This window comes from Struthio camelus, chromosome 18, assembly GCF_040807025.1.
Source record: "Struthio camelus isolate bStrCam1 chromosome 18, bStrCam1.hap1, whole genome shotgun sequence".
NCBI lineage: Eukaryota > Metazoa > Chordata > Aves > Struthioniformes > Struthionidae > Struthio > Struthio camelus.
This window is the reverse complement of record NC_090959.1, coordinates 7,682,632-7,700,268: the sequence shown is the minus strand read 5'-3', so window position 1 is coordinate 7,700,268 and position 17,637 is coordinate 7,682,632. Positions and strand designations below refer to the sequence as shown.

Below are 17,637 nucleotides of genomic sequence, written 5' to 3'. Positions count from 1 at the left end.
TTCTGTTCCCGGCTGGTACTCTTAGAACTAAAGCAAAATGCTGTGAAAAGAAGAGGAGGAAGAAAAGAACAAGGGGGATATTTAACATGACACTGTGGGGAAGTCATCCAAGTGCAGCTTCAAGTGTAGGAGCTGTGAATATCCAAGGCAGGATTTTTTCCCTTTAGTTTGTGAACCTCTGATAATTTTCCAGACGAGACAGACTCCTGTGTAGTGGATTGGTTCTGTTGGCAAGAGATCTGCTTCTGTTGATTCCTGTTGTAGACCATGGACTCCTAGGGGTCCACAGACCACAGTCGAAGACTCTCATCCTTGTATCTAGGCAGTCAATGAGCAAAGCAGCATGACACAGCCAAATGACAGGTTGGCTGAAGTCTGGATAGAAACCAAGTTACTGTGACCTCTCTGCAATGGACCAGAGCTGCTCCCTGTGGATTTTCCACTAACGTGCACCAGAGGGACCAAGTTAGTGACAGATTCATGTATGCAAACAAGAGCTTGCAAGCAAGGAAGAAGTCTGGGCAGAAGAGGGATACGGGCACAAACAGAATTTTGCTGGGGAAGAAGGATCCTCTCTCCAGCAAAAAATGCTGGGAAGGACAGAGCCACCCGAGAATTAGAAAAGCTTCACACGCGGGACCAGATGCAGCAAGCCGGAGGGTACCCTGTGGGGAAACAGGGCCACAGCTGTGCAACAGTTTCTGCAAAACCTCCTGAGCGCATGCCTATACCCTCCTCTTTAAGGGAGCTATTTTTAAACTCTCTTCATTCAGCCAAGATGGGAGGGGGAACAGAACCCTTCTAACTGCTAAAAGCGTTACTCGATACTTAAAGCTATGCCTGCGCTGCCAGGATCTATAGCGGGGCCATTCTTGCCAGCCCGCAGCATGCAACAAGAAGTGCAAATTCCGGGTTCCTGCGCCTGACCTCTCAATGAAGCCCTTGTGGCAGCTCTGACTGCTGGCTGCTCAAGTGCCATTAAAGTGAGCTGAACCCAAGTGATCAATTTGCTACTGTTTGGTGGATTCAGAGTAGAGAAAGCACAGTTACTCTAACGATGAGTCCTAGGAGCTGTTGAGCCTCTCGGCACGGCTGGAGGAGACATGTGTGTGGCATCTGGCACAAAAGGGACCATTTCTTTGGCAACAGCTCATTTTTTCTAAGTTTCTCTATAAGCACAACTCAATCACTTTTTTGTCACATTTTCCTTCCTAGGTCCCATTTATTCCCTCACGGTGGAGTTTGTCTGTAATTCACATGTGTATGTAGATACATACACTACTTCTCTCTCCCCATGTGTTTCAGCCCTATTCATGAAGCGTTTGTAAATGGCATTTTACGAGCGCCGATTTTTAACAAGGCAGGCACACTGTTCAGAAAGCTAACAAAGGGGCTCCTATTGGAAACTTTAAAACTGTTTAAACGAAAACTTCTCCTGAAAACCTTTAACCCCTACTGCCAGCCTCACGGGAAATACTGCGTTAGAGCAATCAGAGCACAAACATCTTCTGCAACCACAAGCGGCATACAATAGGCTGCCTTGTTGGCTACGTTCATTACGTTTGCTACCATCTCCAGCAAAGCCCATCGTGTACTAACCTCATAAAATGCTTTTTAATTCTGGAGAGAGAGAAAAAAAGAAGGAAAAAGAGCAGCTTCCACAAAAATGAACAACAGCTTTTTCCAGTTGGATGCAGCAATACCCTGTCTGCTTAGATGTGAAGTGTCATTTTACTACAAATACCAAGATCTCTTGCATACCTTCCAGATGGGAATTTGTATTTCAAATGAGGCCAAATTTCTCCCTGGAGTTAACTCTGCTGTTCATATTGCCATGTCCTGGTGGCAAATAACACAGCTGAGACCCAAGAGCAAGTCCTCCTGCCGGCCAGCAGAACAAGGGGAAAAAACCCAGTGGAGCACATACCGTTAGAGCATATATCTGCTTAACTCCACTTAGTTTGGAATACTGAATCTTAGCATAAATACGATGCGCACAGAATAATCTGACTTTCCAGACAAGTTTTCCACATAACTGCTTGTGCCAAATATGCCCAAAGCTAATTTGTCCTGTGAAATGATTAGGATTATAAGCCAAAGGTAGGTGATTGCTTATGCAAACATATTTATGAGTATGCACAGACTCAATTTGCCAGTACTACAGAAGCAGTGCATAATAGATTTAAGGCATGCATCTAAGCTCATCTTCTTGCACAATCTAGATTTCATATTGCTCAGTATGCTTCACCCAGGTGCATCAGACCTTATTGTCCTCTGCTAAAACAGATCCTCAATTGTATCAGTAGAAACTTGCCCGAAAGCTAAGCAAAAGGTGAAGGCGCAGTTTGCAAACTGAGCCATCCCAACAGCTGGGAAGAGTTTGCACTCTCCAGATAGGTGCAACTTTCTCCCCCAGGGCAACATGCCTGCTTATTTCCACTAACAACATACGCTCTAGGCCAGCGTGCTGGGGCGGCAGGGCAACCGCCAGCCCCACAACACAGGCCCGACTTGGGGAACGCATCGACGGGAAACCTTAGAAAGGCTCCAGCCCGCACCTGTGGGGCAAAACCCGTGTCAAAAGCTCCACTTTTCCCTCTCTGCCTTCGCTTTCTATTCCTTCTAGGGGGGCACCTCACTTGGCTCCTTACCGGGAAGGCGGAGCAGGACGGCACCGCTGCCGGCGGGCGGCGAGCCCCGCCGCCGTGCTCGGCGCTGCGCGCTGGCGGCCCGGCGGGGCAGCGCCGGGCTCGGGCTCGGGCTCGGGCTCGGGCTCGGGCTCGGGCTCGGGCTCGGGCTCACCTCCCTCCCCTCCCCCGCCAGGTGCGGCGGCGCCCGCGGAGCCCCTCACTCACCCGGGCCGGCCGCGGAGTCGGTCCCCGCCGCGCTGCTGGGCCAGGTACGGCGGGCGCGGTGCTGCGCGGTGCTGCTCGGCGGCGGCGGCGCTACCCGACGGCGGGGTCCGGCGCGGCATTTAACGGGGCGGCGGGAGAGAAGGAGGGAGGGAAGGAGGGAGGGAAGGAAGGAGGGAGGGAGGGAGGGAAGGAAGGAAGGAAGGAAGGAGAGCGGCGGGGCGGGCACCACCTCCGCGCCCGGCGGCGCCGCGGGGGCTCGAACCTGCGGCCCCGGGGAAGGGCGGCCCGGGGCGGGGTGGGGGGGGGGGGGGCGGCCGGGTGCCCCGCGACCTACCCCGCGGGGCCCGTGTCCCCCAGGTGCCCGCGGGGCGCGGGAGAGCCGCGCGCAGGGGGGAGCTGCACCCGTGAAAGGTGCCGTCGGCGCCTAGCTCAGCGGAGCGGTTGTCCCCGGCTCCGCAGCCTCCCTCTGCCAGCGGCTTAAACGGCCGGGGAGAGGCCTCCCCCCGGCCCCCCACCTGCCGTGAGAGTGCGTTTGGGAACCCTGTAACTCCCAAGGTCCTGGAAAAGACAGTCTGAGCGCAGAGCATCCTTCGGTTTGGGCTACAAGGAGCTGGGAGTTTAGGAACCCCTGCAGGTAATGGTTACAGAGTGGGAAAGTGCCTCCGAATCAGTCACAGACCAGAGCACTGAGGACTTCAGAGCCTCTGGTCTAGCTTCCAGCAGGGAGGCCAACTGGTGTGCCCTACGGGAGCAGGGGCTCGCTGGCGTGCCACAACGGACCTTCCCGAGCCGCGCACCTCTTCTCAGCGCTCCCATGAACATGCTGGTGGCAGGAAGGATTCCTGCCTGCTTTAATAATGCTTTCCTCCCACTTTGCACTGACATAAATAACTACAGGAGGAGCACGAAAAGGGAGGCTACAGTTCACCATACACGTTATTTGTGTTTGTCTAGTAGACAAGACAGTACTGTGCTACTCAGCTTTTCTGAGAGCCTCGGTGCTGCTGGGGCGGTCGAATGGCAGTAAGGAACATCCCTCGAGATAAGCTACCCCGGGTGGCCGGCGTCCCCCCACTGAGCTCGGAGGGGCGCGTTTTTCGCACTTCCTGTTCTAGTCTGGTGTTTGCTGTTGGTGTGGTCAATAAATCCCCCAAGCCCAGAAAAGGCTGAATTTCACTTGTGTGTGCAGTGACAAAAATATAGGATTTATAAATACCCATGCATATACAAGAGCTTGTGGGGTGGGTTGGTCTGGATTAAAGGAGGTATTGAAAAATCAAGGAAGCCAGAAACTGCAGGCTTCTCATTTCTGTGATTTCTAATGGCTTTTCCTTTTACATAAACATTGCATTGACTCCATACCAAGGAGCACGGCAGGCATTTACTCCCCTGCTCAGTACAAAATATAACTCGGACCTCTAAAATGGGTATTCTTTATTAGGACGTTCAGTTTCCATAACCACGGGGAAGAACAATTGCACTCTGTGACAGCAAGCCTCCAGTAAGCTGCGGGGCAGCTGAGTTCAGAAGGCAAACCGGCAGCTCCTTTGGTGGGGAGAAGTGAAAAATAAAATCTCTGCCCTTGAATGCAGTGCCAACTGCACTCGTTGATAGTGTTAGCATGAGTTCAAGCTACCTGCACAAACAACGGTTTGAAGACCCAGTCCCCAAACAATAGCTGAGAGGATCATATTTTGATCTTCAGAGTCAGGTACTTTGCTTCCAAGGGGACCAAGAAAGTTGGATCGCTTCCTTCACAGACTGAGCCGGTTAGCGTCAGCCAACAGCACGCACCAGTCTTGGAGCTACTGCTGGAAAGCTGTGCAGAAGGCAGCACAGTTCTCTCAGTATATAAAGGTTTTTAATAAAATGTTTTTTTCTGCTCTTGCAATTGCCTGGTGGGGACAAGCCCTGCTGATCTGCCCTTGCAAAGGAGAAGGTGATGTGGGACCAGGCAAGCGTACATCCCTCCCAGTGCCCCGCGAGCGTGCCTGGGTCAGTGGGGATGCGCGACCCAGTGGCAGGGGACGAAGAAGCTGCAGGAGCACAGCTTAGGAGGACTGAGCTAAAAAGGCACCTTTGTTGTATTTCCCTGTTTTTAATATATATAGGAGTGATGCCTGTGATAGGGCAGGTGACACAAGAAGCCAGTCTGAGCAGGAAGCGTGGGAAGCGCAGGGCTGCAGCGAGCTGTACGGCAGGAGATACGCAGTGATGCACAGTGTTACCTAACCCCGTGGGGATACAGGAGAAGACAGAATGTATTTCCCGGCTGGACGTAAGACAAAGCACTGATTGATACGGCCTCACGGAGCAGCTCGCCCTTGCTGCTTGAAAGATGATGGCTCATTTTCAGCTTCAGCATCAAACGTCATCTCTCCTAAAACCAGTGATGTGGCTGCAGGGTCTAACCCCGCCGAGGCCTGTCAGCCCCTGTGCGGGTTCCCTGAGTTCCCATGTAAAACAGTCCTCCCTTAATGACGCGGTCAAACCTTGCGTCTCCCACAACAAGCGCACAGGGCGCTGCTTTTCCTTGATCTTGCAGCAGCCTGGAGTGCCAGTGCGTGGCCTCTGCTATCAGCAGATGGCACGTGCAGGGCGAGCGGTGAGCATGGTAGTGGGTGTTCGTGACATACCCACCCAGGACTGCGTAGGAGTCGCTGCTTCAGATCTGCTGCGTTGCGCGTGAACGAAGGCCCTGCACAGCAATATGGCCAAGGCTGGCGAACACCTGCGGGTGACCCGGGTCTGGGTGCTGCTGTTACATCTCTGCCTTTGGGGAGATGCACCTCAGACTGCATTCACACCCTCTCCTGAATTATTCCTGAAACGACTGTTCCAAAAGGTGGAAAACACCCTCAGAGGCAAATGCTGTCAGCTTAAGGAGGGAGAAAGGGCTTGCAGAAACCAGCTAAGCAAAGAGGTCACGGCCCGCAGAGCTGAGGGAGGCAATGCCTCCCCACCCCTTGCCTCTCACTTTGCTTCCACATAATACCTAACTTTGTGCAAAAGCATTTGATTCCCAGCTGAGAATTCAGGCTCTGAAAAGGAGGCTTTTAGCCCGAGCTCCGAGAGCCCGGCCCATGCAGGGCTGCTAACACGGCACTGAACTAACACTGCACTACAATCAAAGCATTTTAATAATTTAATATAATAAATGTCAGAAGGAGTGAATAATTCCCTGTAACTCTGAACAGCCTGTAGGTGCCAAAAAGAGCCAAGTAGGTATATTGAGCTCCTTTAGCAATAGCCCTTTGACTTACTGAAGGTAAATTTAAACCAGATGACGGATGCTGGGTGGTCGCCTCCACGGTCAGAATGGTTAGCACTGTTCAGAAGTGCGTCACTGAGACAATTTAGCCCCAAAATTTGTAAAGTGATGGCTGCAGAGAAAGGACAAGGAGAAAAAAACCCCAAGTATCTAAGTAGTCATTATGGTTAATCCGGCTAGGCATCAAATCTGAAGAAGTAGGGTCTGTTTACTTGCCTTTGGCACATACAATCCCATTTTAAGTAGTAAATAGCATGTGCATAATTACTCCAGAAGGCTCTTTAATAAGCTTTGTGCAGTAACCCACATGCCTCTGGTATTACGTACTGCTGATAGGGAGCAACGATACCTGCACAAGCCCGGCCCTGCCCCGAGCCAGCGTAGTGGGAGGGTCTGCGGAGCAGGTGTTGCTGCTGGCCGTGCTGTCAGCACACATCTTAATCCCCAGGTTTTGGCTGTTCATACCTGAACACTCCCTGCCTCTGCCTCGCCTCGGTACAAGCCTCTTCCTTACCCTGCCATTGCAACAGGTAAAGTCTTGGCCGGGGGAGCAGCTGCCTGTACGTACCTCGTCCTTGCGTTGCCACCGGCTGGCAACGGGCATTTTCTCAGAAAAGCTGAAGATTTTCCTAGCAGGCTCCAGGCCTCTCCTGGCGGCCGTGGTTGCCACCTCCACGGTACCTGCCTCTGCTTGTCGGCCATCTGGGAGGAGTGACCCAGCAGCTCCGCAGGGAGCGTGCTGCCTGGCTGATCCCGAGACAGCAGATAGATGCCGGCGAGTGCTTCGGAGCTGGTGGACGGCACAAATCTGTTGCTGAGCCCTTCCTTAGGGCCACGCTCTCTGGATGCAGCATATGTTCCTGCAGCTGAGAGGTAACAAGGACCCAAAGATATGCTCCTCATTTTGCACTGAATACTGGAGGATGAGACCCACCATGAAAAACAGCAGGCCTTAGCCTGGTTCTCCGCTGTGCTATGCTCACTGTCGCTGACAAAATGAGGGTGAAATGCTACTGGACGGAGCCAGCAATGATTTATTCTCATTTTTCACTGTGTTGTGTTAACACAAAAGAACAGACGAGGTCAGGCCAATGGACAACCTTTTCCATGGTCCATACCAATATGTATCCAGATCATGATCAGAAATAGTGCTGCCAAAAAGACTTTTGCAGATAGAATGGAAAAGTGTCTAAGGCCAATCAAAGCTTACATTGCAAAATTGCGTGGCAGCAAGGTCACTACTGCCATGTGAGATAGACATGATATTGCTGTTATGGAAGAGGATTAGCTAGCTTTCCTGTTAGAGATCTTCAGCTGTGCAAGGGTATAAACCATGAAGTAGACAGAAAGGCTGAAATTAAGCCTTTCAGCAAGATGAAGTAACCAGTGCTGCCTTGGTAGTGCACTGGTGGGAAACCAGGTGGTAAAACCTCACCTTTAAGGTGCTCATGGTGCTCCACCAAGACAGAAAGCAGGCATCTCCTTGCCTCATGATGAAGGGTCAGAGGGAACAGATCCAGCCTTGGCACAGCTTTCCAGCTGGGGGAGCTTTCCAGGGTGATCCGACAGGTGCCTTAGGCAGAACTGGCTGGCAAAGGCACTGCCTGCTGGCAGCGAGCAAGCGACACGGCCCGGAGAGAGCTGCTGTATGGAGAGCTGGTGGGCCAGGCTGTCTCCTGGGGCTGGACTTGGTTGCAGTTCATGCTCTGCAGGTCGTAATCTGGAACAGGCTTGCTGTCACCATAAAACATTCATGTCTCAGATGCAGAGCAGCACGTAATGCTATGGGTGACACTGGCACCAGCTGTAAATGTGATTTTCGTGGAGCTCTGTTGATTTATGCTTGCTGGTGATCTAACACATCTAGGATAAAGCATGGAGAACAAGAAGGACAGGAGATCTATATAGCTAGGTAATAACTGAACAGAGCAGTGGTGAGAAAATCTGTGGAGCACAGATCCTAGTGGGACTGCCTGCCATCAGAGGAGGCGCTGGGTCAGTACTTACTTGCATGCGAGATGCATTTGCCTTTCATGTACAAACAGGAGAGCATCAGCGCTGTTCATGAGTTGGCAAGGCTGAAGTGAAGGGATGTAAGTTTGAGGCTAACTGTAACACAGTTACAAAAAGCTGAAAAGGGCTTTTAAAAATGCCTCTGTTGCACTGAGAGGAGGAAAACTGACAGGTGAACTCTCTTAAAAGGCTGCTTGGTTGGCAGTGGCTGTTGCTTCTCTTCCCAGGATTTGAGGCAGCTTGCAATGTGGGCAGCTCACCACATGCTACCTTGGGGTGCAAGGTCTGGTGCTGGTCCTGCCCAGCACCAGATTTATAACTCCGCACATGTCTGATCTCTTATGCCTCAGTTACTCTCAGCTTCTAGCTAGGGTGATGCATGTTTAAGAGGTACAGAGACTTTTTAATGGCTCTACGGGCTGAAGCCCCCCATCCTCACAGCTTCTCCTCCTCTGAGCACCTCCTGCCATTTTCTCCTGGTGGCTCAGCAATGCATTTGCAGCTGTTGCTTGGTGCTTCACAGCCTTCATCTGCGGCATGTCATGTGGGGAGATGAGGCTTGGGAGGCAAGGAGCAGCTCTGTGCACTGGGAAGCCACTTGGGAGCTTTCGTAGTGAACGTCTTTGACCACTGCTGTTTGTCTCTGAGGTGAGGCCATAATTTTGTGGAGAGCAGAAGGTCATGAGTGACCCCAGCAGATTGGGGAGAGTCTGGAACCGGTTTTCACAGCGCTCGCTTCTGAGGAAACCAAATCTGGTTTGCCTGTTACTTATCCTGGTGCGCCCAAAAACATCCTCTCTGCATGAAGAGCAGAAACGGAGAGCCATGGCCCAAATATCAACAGGCACAAACATCCCTTTGGAGCAAGGCAAGGAAGTTTAGCACATGGAATAACTGAGTTCAGGTTTAAGTCATGCTCATGCTTTTTTCATAACCAGCCAAGCTGGGTCCTGTTGGCAGGAGCAATTGCTACAGACTGTACCCAGCTGCCATGTGCCAAATGTCAGCAGGTGCACTGAGGGGCTCCTGTCCTGGCAGCTGCCCCTTTCCTCTCCTCTAACGTCTTCTCATTCAGAGGCACTCGGTGGGCTAAGGAGGCCTTCAATAGGGCATGAGCTCACCTCCTGAGAAAGCAAATCAACACCAGAAAAGGTCTTCCTGGTAAATCCCCTCAACCCTCTTCTGTGGTCTCCTTGCTCTGACACAAGTGTCCCGTGTGGCAGAGCAGGGTAGTGGGGGCAACTGGGACCCCCCTCTTCTCTCCCCAGACTGTCGGCACCCAACCTGTGAGGTTAGCAGAGGTATGAGCTGGGTGCCCAGTGTGTGGGAACTTCTTCCAGCCAGTAGAGCAGGAAGAGCCAGCAAAATCACCCACTTTTTAGGTCTCAGGGAGAAAAATGCAACTATTTCCATCCAACAACTATGGCAGAAGCAAAACAGCAACTTTTGTTTGCATGGCAGCTCCCTAAATGCGCTCACTGCTCCGCAGCATCCGTTTCCCTGATTCATCAAAAAGACACACAGAAACTTATCAGGTGACTACATCAGGCTGAGAAACACATTAACGTTCAGTTAAAGCACTGCCACCACCCTGTGCGGCTGGAAGTCCTAGAAAGAAGCGTTTCAAAGCTATGAGCATAGCCCCCTGCATGTGTTTGATCGAAAACTGATGAAGCAGCTTATTTAGTTATCCAAACGTGATTTTTTTTTAAGCAACGACCCTGGTCTTACAGCAGCAGAGATGCTCTGTGACCTCCAGGCCTTTCCAACAGAAACGCTGGCTCCTCTTCTCCTTCCTTGTGCCATCAGGCTGGACACTGGACAGAGGGTCACCAAAATGACAGCTCCCCACAGAAGTCATTGACCTGAGAGAGGACACAAGTGGTGGGAGAGCACTTGTCTCAAAATGACCTTTAAAATGTTCTGGGTATTATTCTAGGTCTAGCTGTGTGGTGCAGTGAGCAAAGAGATTAGGCAGCATCCAGACTGCTCTGCTCAGCACAGGGCTATTTTGTTATCAAGGCGCAGAGCCCAGGTCTGGTGTTACTAGTGCTATGGGACCACTGTTTTTTAGATCTAACTCATACCAAACTGACCTGCTTCGGGACGGCGTGCGTAGGTACCTGCAGCTGCCGGCAGACCAGACAGTCCTGATACTGCATGCGAAAGTCGCACAAAAGTCGTACGGCAATGAAAAGAGGTAGGAGATGTCTCCAGCTTCTTAGATAGCTCTGTGTTCAGAAGGCCACTTCCAAAAGCGACTACCTAAAGCTCAATTTTCACCTCGCTAGATTTCTCTAATCTCATGAGGCAAATGACATAACATAAGCCCTTTCCATCCACCCATGACCTCTTTGCATCCCAATCTGTCTTTCAGCCTGCATGAATTTAATAACATAAGAAGGCATATTAAACTCTCCCGTGCACTGATCTGAGTCAGAGTTTACTAGTGGTTAGATTCCTCCCTTAAAGTACTAGAGATTAGAGAGAAGATGAAGTAAAAGAAGAAAGGAAACTGTTTGAATCTTACCCCTTAGGAATGGAATTAGGAAGACGCTGAAGAGGAAAGGCTAGTGTTATTGGTGTTCTGGAAATCTTGTCTTAAAATCGGACAGACCACATCAGTGACTGGGACATTTCCAGCAGTGTCCAGGGTTTCCAAAAAGCTGCTATTTTTGGAAATACTTCCCATATTGCAAGAACACCTTGAGGTTCTTCTGGTCAATTCAAAGCTCCAAAATTGCTCCAGATCACGGCACTGCAATGTAATTAATCCTCCGTTAACCCTTGTGATATAAATAACCCTCTGTTATTGCTGAGCTGGGAGAGGCTATGAGGAGACAAGCTCTACCTCTAAAGCTTAACTGCATCCAGATGCAAACACCCCCAGAAAGACAGCACTAAGCTGGCTACAGTATATCTACAAAATCTGTACCCACATCCAGCTTTCCTCTTGGTATGGCTGGGCAATAGGCAAAGATTTTATTTCAGACCAGGTCTCCCAGCCGGGGAGCTCTAGTCGTCCCAGTGAGCTCAGCCGGTGAGGGAAGGCACTGTGTGCCCAAGCCTAGGAGACAGCCCCTTCCCTTGCTTCAGGTGCAGCGCAGAGGATGAGCATGGAAAACAGATGCCAAGTCTGAAGAAGAAGGGCAAACCAGCCCAGAGCTCCTAGGTTAAGGTTTAAAGGCACTGCTGCTGGTTTTCCTTTACTTTGGAAGGTCAGGGCCCCATTCCGTAGATGATTTGCTTAAATAAGCCCTTATCCCAGGACTTTAGGACCCAGAAATATCAAACCACCCTGCAGGGGTGTTTCCAGTGCTAGCGTTTTACATAGCATCTCTAGAGGATGAATTTGCACCATTCACACGAGTGCAAAGACAGTGGAAACCCAAATAAAACATAGGAAAATATGTTTCCAAAACTTGGGATATAGATTTATTTGCATTGGGCTCCGAAGCTGGCCGTGAATGTGGCCTCTGTTCCCAACCTGCCGAAGGCGCTGCCTTCCAGGCTGGCACACGGGTGGGAGGGGTAGGCCCTCGCCGCCGCTCGGGGCCGTGCCGCGGGACGGGGCAGCCCGCAGGGGCCCCCCATAGATGTGGCAGCTGCCCGCGGATGTCTGGGCCGGGGGCCGGACACCACGGCCGGAGGAATCGCACCTCTCCGGCTCTGTAGAGGTGCCAGGAGCGGCTGCTCTGTAGCGCAGAGGCTGAAAACGCTGCCTCAGCAGAGCGTAGTTGCTGCAGGCTGCCCGGTCCCGTCGCTGCGCGGGCTGACGGCGGCTGCCCGTGCCCGGCCGGCGCTCTGGCCGCCAGAGCTTTCCCAGTTGCCTTAGTGGCATTTAAGTGCGAGCTACTGGCCGGGCTGATATTTTGCTCCCCGAGCCCGTCCCCACAAGGCCACGTACCTGGCAGGGGGCGGCTTTGCTCCGGGTGAAGGTCTCCGGTCTCAGCAGCGCCGTGCAATAGCCCCCAAGCCGCCCTTCCCGGCTAAGCGCCGTCTCTGGGAGTTTAGCTACAGTCACAAAAATATCCTCGTATCTTTGCAGGTTTTTCTGCCCCCCACCTTGCGTTTATCTGACCGGGCCAGGGTGGAAGTTAAAGCAAGAGCAGATCAAAGGTGAGCACCCGGTGGCAGCCCAGGGCCACCGCCTCTGTGCCGTGCAGAGCTGTCCTTGTCTCTGCAAAGGGGAAAGTTAGCAGCTATCCTGTTTCTTTTCTTTTCTTTAATCCCCACGTTTCCCCCCTCTCCTGCAGCCAGGGACCTAGGAGAGGCCAGTTTGCAGGTGTGTGGGTACATGGGGCTGGACAGCATGGGCAGCAGCCTCCTGGAGACGCAGAAGCTCAGCTTCGAGGAGCAGCCGGACTCGAAGGTAAGTGGCGCTGCTCCCGCCGCGTGCTCGCACCCCGCGGACCCTGCGCTTACCCCAGGCTGCTGCTTTCCGTGCCCTCCCCTGCAGCCGCGGGGGCTGGAGGCCGAGGAGTCCTTGGCAGCAGTCGCCTTCTCGCTGCTCCGGTGTCCGTGCGAGGATGCCGGGTCCATGGTCCATCTTCAGCAACAGCTCTTAGGAGAGGCGCAGTGTTTTGGGGATCAATGCCAGTGCAGGGAGGGTCAGAAGACGGCTCCTACGCAGCGCTGCTGGCAGGGCCACGGGGCAAGACAACCACTTCTGCCCCAGGGTGTCCCCCGCCAGCCCCACCACAGCTGGTTTTTGTAGGGTGCTCGAGGATGGTTACCCCCGGTGGGGACGCCCCAGGCTAACGGCCACCTGACTGCCTAAGCCACGCAGGGGCTCTCAGCCTCCCTGCAGCATGGAGGCGATTCCCAGTGTCCCGAGGACCTGCTCGGGGGTGGTGTGCCTTGGCCAACGGTTGGCCTGACTCACCCTAAAGATACCTGGTTCTCGTCTCCGCTGCCGTTACTGTCTGCAGGTCCCCTGCCTTGGGCTAGCGCTGCCGCAGCATCTTGTTGCCTGCGGGCAGCCGCAGCCGCACAGGACGCGCACGGATGGGAGCACGCATCAGCTCTGCTTGCTTCGAGCCATTTGAATATTTGCTGCTGCCCCCCAGCAGCTCCATGCCAGAAGATGCTCTTGCTCCCCACCATCTTCCTCAGCATGTTGCATTTCTTCCTTTCTATAAATCACTCTTCCTGCTTGCTCTGCCGTCTTTTTGTGGCACATGCGGCAGCCAGAGCAGCCAGCCAAGCTCCCCGGGGCTTGCAAAGAAACCTGTCTTTCTTCATCACCATCTTGTAAGGTCTGCAGCCCCTGTAGTGGGCAACGGGCCAAAAATTACATGGCTTCCTCAGCCCGTTATATTCTCCCCATGAACCACAGTGTTGCTTATCGCAAAATGAAAGCCAGTCTTTCAGTTGCAGATAAACAGCTAAAGAAAACACCAGTCGATCCCAAACTTCAAGAGCTTGAGCAGAGATTTGGCGTCTTTTGATAGAGGGGAAAAAAAGGAAAAAGCGTTATCTCAGGTCTCGGAAGAATGCAGGGTCTGAGTTGGGCCAGAAACATTACAGAAAGGGCCTTTGTTCGCAGTGCTTTAGTTACCGCTAAAGCATGGCGTATCAGCCCGAACGGAGAGCCAGGATGGCTGCGAAGCTGTAAACCCAGGGCGACGTCTCCTGTTATGTGGGATAAATCACGTGTGAACATTCATTTCCATTAGAAATTCTCTGCCCCAAGTGTAAATAAAGCCTCTGCCGATCCTCAGCTCTTCATCGCACCTGTAATAACATCGCCAATCGGTTCTCCCTTTAAATGAACCCGGGGCTTTTTGAATGGGCGCTATTATGTCCTCACGGGACGGCTGTGTCCGGCAGGCGGGGGGCCGGTGGCCAGCCCCGCTCCTGCCGCGGCTCCGCGCTGGCGGGCCCCGCGCGCCGCCGGCCCCGAGGGACGCGAGGGCTGACGGTGAGGAAGGTGAAGGCTCACAGGTGAAAGCTGAAGGCTGGCTCCTGGGCGCTGAGCACGGCGTGGGGCAAGCCAAGCTCCTGGCCTGGGCTCGCAGGAGCAGCTCATCTCGCCCGTCCTCAGCAAAGGGCGAGCTGGGCTGCAGGAAAGGTGCTCCCAGGTTGGGCTCAGCGGCCTCCCTCCCCGGCACCTCTCTGCCGTCCGCAGGGCTTCAGCTGCGCCAAGGCGCTCTACATCTCGGACGCGGACAAGCGCAAGCATTTCCGCCTGGTCCTGAAGCTCTTCTTCAGCAACGGGCAGGAGATCGGCACCTTCCACAGCAAGCTCATCAAAGTCATCTCCAAACCCTCGCAGAAGAAGCAGTCGCTGAAGAACACGGACCGTGCGTAGGGGCGGCCGGGCGCACGGGGCGGCGGGAGGGCGCTGGGCACCCCTCCTCCCTGGGTGCCCAGCTCCATGGCAGGGGACAGCAGGCGCAAGCCTGCGGTGGGATGCTCGCTGGGCTCGAGCAGTCAGGCCGGATCCAAAACCCACTGGTGTCCTCCCAAGAAAGGCTGTATCCGGGTGCACCGGTGTCTCTTTTCTGAAGGGTTCGCCCACCGTGATTGATAGTGCCCTGCTGCCAGTATGGTCGCCACTCTGCAGGCTTCGCCCCCAGCTTTGCAAAGCCCAGTTTGGCTGGCTCGTCTATGGACAGAAAGGCAGCAGGGAAGTGCTAGTGCCTTCAGTGGTGGTTACACCCCTAACTGTGACTTCTCCTGCATGGGCTCGACTGAAACAGCGGTAGTTCAAGCTACATTCAGCCCTGGCAAGTGCTAACCCAGCCCGCTTCCCACCCGCAGTGTGCATTTCCTCGGGCTCCAAAGTCTCCCTCTTCAACCGCCTGCGCTCCCAGACTGTCAGCACCCGCTATCTCTCCGTCGAGGGGGGAGCCTTCATCGCCAGCGCCAGGCAGTGGGCAGCCTTCACCCTCCACCTGGGTAAGGAGCCTCGCGGGGCTGCTCAGCGCCAGCCCTGTGCCCAGAGCCGCCAGGCTGCGGAGCCGGCCCAGTGCGCCAGGCCGAGCAGGCTCGGGTTGGTCAGAAAGCCAAGCTGCATCTCTCTGCAGCCCTGGCTCTCCCACCTGCAAATCCAGCTCTTTGGGGGTCAGGAATTAGCCTGGGAAGGAAGGACCCAGGCTCAGAGTTCACCTTTGCCAAGGATTCCTGGTGTGACCTTGGCCATGTCACCTAGCCGCACTGTCTCACCTGTAAAACAGAGAAAAGAGCAGGGCTGCAGATAGAAACACGCGTTAATGGCCAGCACAGCCAACAAGGGCTGGTGCTATAGCACGGCTGTCTTTGGCCCCACTGGTTCCCATGGAGGTTCACCTCCTTGAACGGCAGAGCATTGCCCAGGCCCAGCAGCATCGCCCTTCCCGGCGCCTCCTCTCTCCTGGGAGGGAAGCGTCCCTGCGGGCTGCCAAATCCCAGTCCTGCTCCCCTGCTGACCCCTTGGGCGAGCAATGCTCCCTCCAGACGCTGTCGCCCACACCTGCAGAGCTAGAGAGCACCGCAGCAAGAAAGCGCCAGGAGCACGTTCAGACCCGGCGCCTCTTCCGACAGGGCAGCGCGGGTGAACGGGCTCCCTAGGGGCTCGGGCGGTAACGCTGCCTCTCTCCTTCCTGCAAAGCTGATGAGCGCTGCGCCCGGAGCGAGTTCCCGCTCAGGGAAGGGTACATCCGCTACGGCTCAGTGGTCCAGCTCATCTGCACGGCTACCGGTGTCACCCTGCCTCCCCTGGTAAGGCCCCCGCCGCCGCAGGGGCTCGGCGCCGGCAGCATGGACGCTGCTCCCGGGTTTCCCTGGAGCTGGGGAGCTCTGCAAAGGACAGCAAGAGCTTCATCCCTCGCCATGCCCGTGCCTTGGCTTTCCCTCCATTGGCGAGGGCCTTCCCAGCCTGCGCGGGCGCCACACGGGGAGGGCAGCCTCACCGGCGGCAGGAGGGAGGCCGAGGCGCCGTCCCGGCTGAGCCGGCTGCCTGCCACCCGGCAGATCATCCGGAAGGTGACCAAGCAGTGTGCCATGCTGGATGTGGACGAGCCTATTTCCCAGCTCCACAAGTGCGCCTTCCAGTTGCAGGGCAGTGACCGCATGTACCTGTGTCTCTCCACGGAGAAAGTGATCCAGTTCCAGGTACCGCGGCGCGAGAGGGGCGCGAACTGCCGCGGGGTGCTCCAGGTCTGCTCCCTGAGCTCCTCTGCTCCCGCTGCTTGCCGGGGAGCACTTTTCTGGGAGGGGAGAGGTCTCCAGTAAAGAGGGTCGGCCTCCAAATTAAGCTAAGAGTCACTGCAGACCTCCATCAACCTCCGTCCTACCTGCTTCTGCGGGGACCTTGTCACTGGGGAGCACTGAGGCCTTTGCAAAGGCATCATGACCCCCAGCTGGAGCTGCAGAGGCACAGAGTTACATGCCAAAACCCGGGCACCAGGGCAGAGCCCGGGTGTCTGGGCTGCCAGTGCTCTACCATCCCCGTTTGGGGCTGTGACCCTCCCCGCAGGCCTCTCCCTGCCCGAAGGAAGCGAACCGGGAGCTGCTGAACGATGGCTCCTGCTGGACCATCATCGGCACGGAGACGGTGGAGTACACCTTCAGCGAGAGCCTGGCCTGCAGCCGGGAGCCCGTGAGCCCCGTCCCGCTCATCACCGCCCTGCAGGTAGGCAGGGGCCACCACTGAGACATGGTCCAGGGGCATCCCGGCTTCCCGGAGCACGGGCAGGGCATCTGGCAGGAGCGGGAGGCCGTCACGCGCCACCCCCTTAACGCCTTGCTCGCCACAGCTGACGGGTGGAGGGGACGTGGCCATGCTGGAGGTGCAGGGCGAGTATTTCCATGCACACCTGAAGGTCTGGTTTGGAGACGTGGAAGCCGAGACGATGTACAGGTAAAGCCGTAACAGCAGCCAGAAAGCAGCCCGTGAACAAAAGCCAGGTTTGAGCTCCAGGCAACTCCAGACCTCATCGCCAGCTGCTGTGTGCAGGGCTGCATGGGGGCTCCTCCTGGGTTAATGCTCTTTTTCCTCCTCTGTGCCCTTCCCAGGAGTCCCAAATCCCTGGTGTGTGTTGTCCCTGACGTCTCTGCCTTTGGCAGTGATTGGAGGTGGCTGCGATATCCCATCACGGTCCCACTCCTGCTGATCAGGGACGATGGTCTCATCTACTCCAACTCGTTCACATTCACCTACACCCCAGAGCAGAGCTTCCTCCCAGGGCAGCCGGTCCTCTCAGACGTCCCGCAGGACTCGGACAAGTTACTTGACAGTATTCACCAGGAGTTCACCAGGACCAACTTCCACCTCTTCATGCAGAGCTAGCAAGCTGGTGCCCCTGGCTGCTGGCACCAGGCAGCCTGCGGGAAGCGGAGAGGATCCCTGCGGGGTGCTCAGCAGGCTCGAGGTGGTCCCTGCCAAAGGTTCTCGCTGCCCATCAGCTGCCCACCGTGTTATTTTGATTTGCTAATTGTCTCTTTTAATGACAGCACCTCTCCCTGGTGAAATCTCATAGAGGAGCATCAATAAATCATGCTTCAAGGACTCTT

The 17,637-nt window shown here is 54.8% G+C and overlaps 2 protein-coding genes across 3 annotated transcripts in view; one reads left to right on the top strand and one right to left on the bottom strand.

The window, feature by feature from the left end:
- MATN4 (matrilin 4) overlaps positions 1 to 2,998 on the bottom strand; it is a 22,924-nt gene extending 19,926 nt beyond the window's left edge. Inside the window, exon 1 of the mRNA XM_068912743.1 lies at positions 2,856 to 2,998. The gene's annotated coding sequence lies outside the window, so the exon portion shown is untranslated. The remainder of the gene's footprint in view (positions 1 to 2,855) is intronic.
- Positions 1 to 17,637, top strand: part of RBPJL (recombination signal binding protein for immunoglobulin kappa J region like) — a 24,209-nt gene extending 6,572 nt beyond the window's left edge. Inside the window, exons 2-12 of one of the 2 annotated variants that reach the window (XM_068912745.1) lie at positions 2,824 to 2,899; positions 10,214 to 10,339; positions 12,188 to 12,258; positions 12,396 to 12,511; positions 14,270 to 14,444; positions 14,905 to 15,042; positions 15,734 to 15,843; positions 16,096 to 16,236; positions 16,601 to 16,756; positions 16,881 to 16,984; positions 17,140 to 17,637. In XM_068912745.1, coding sequence (XP_068768846.1) covers positions 2,824 to 2,899; positions 10,214 to 10,339; positions 12,188 to 12,258; positions 12,396 to 12,511; positions 14,270 to 14,444; positions 14,905 to 15,042; positions 15,734 to 15,843; positions 16,096 to 16,236; positions 16,601 to 16,756; positions 16,881 to 16,984; positions 17,140 to 17,413 — 1,487 coding nt within the window. In that variant the 3' untranslated portion in view covers positions 17,414 to 17,637. The remainder of the gene's footprint in view (positions 1 to 2,823; positions 2,900 to 10,213; positions 10,340 to 12,187; positions 12,259 to 12,395; positions 12,512 to 14,269; positions 14,445 to 14,904; positions 15,043 to 15,733; positions 15,844 to 16,095; positions 16,237 to 16,600; positions 16,757 to 16,880; positions 16,985 to 17,139) is intronic. The other variant, XM_068912744.1, reaches the window with a different exon arrangement.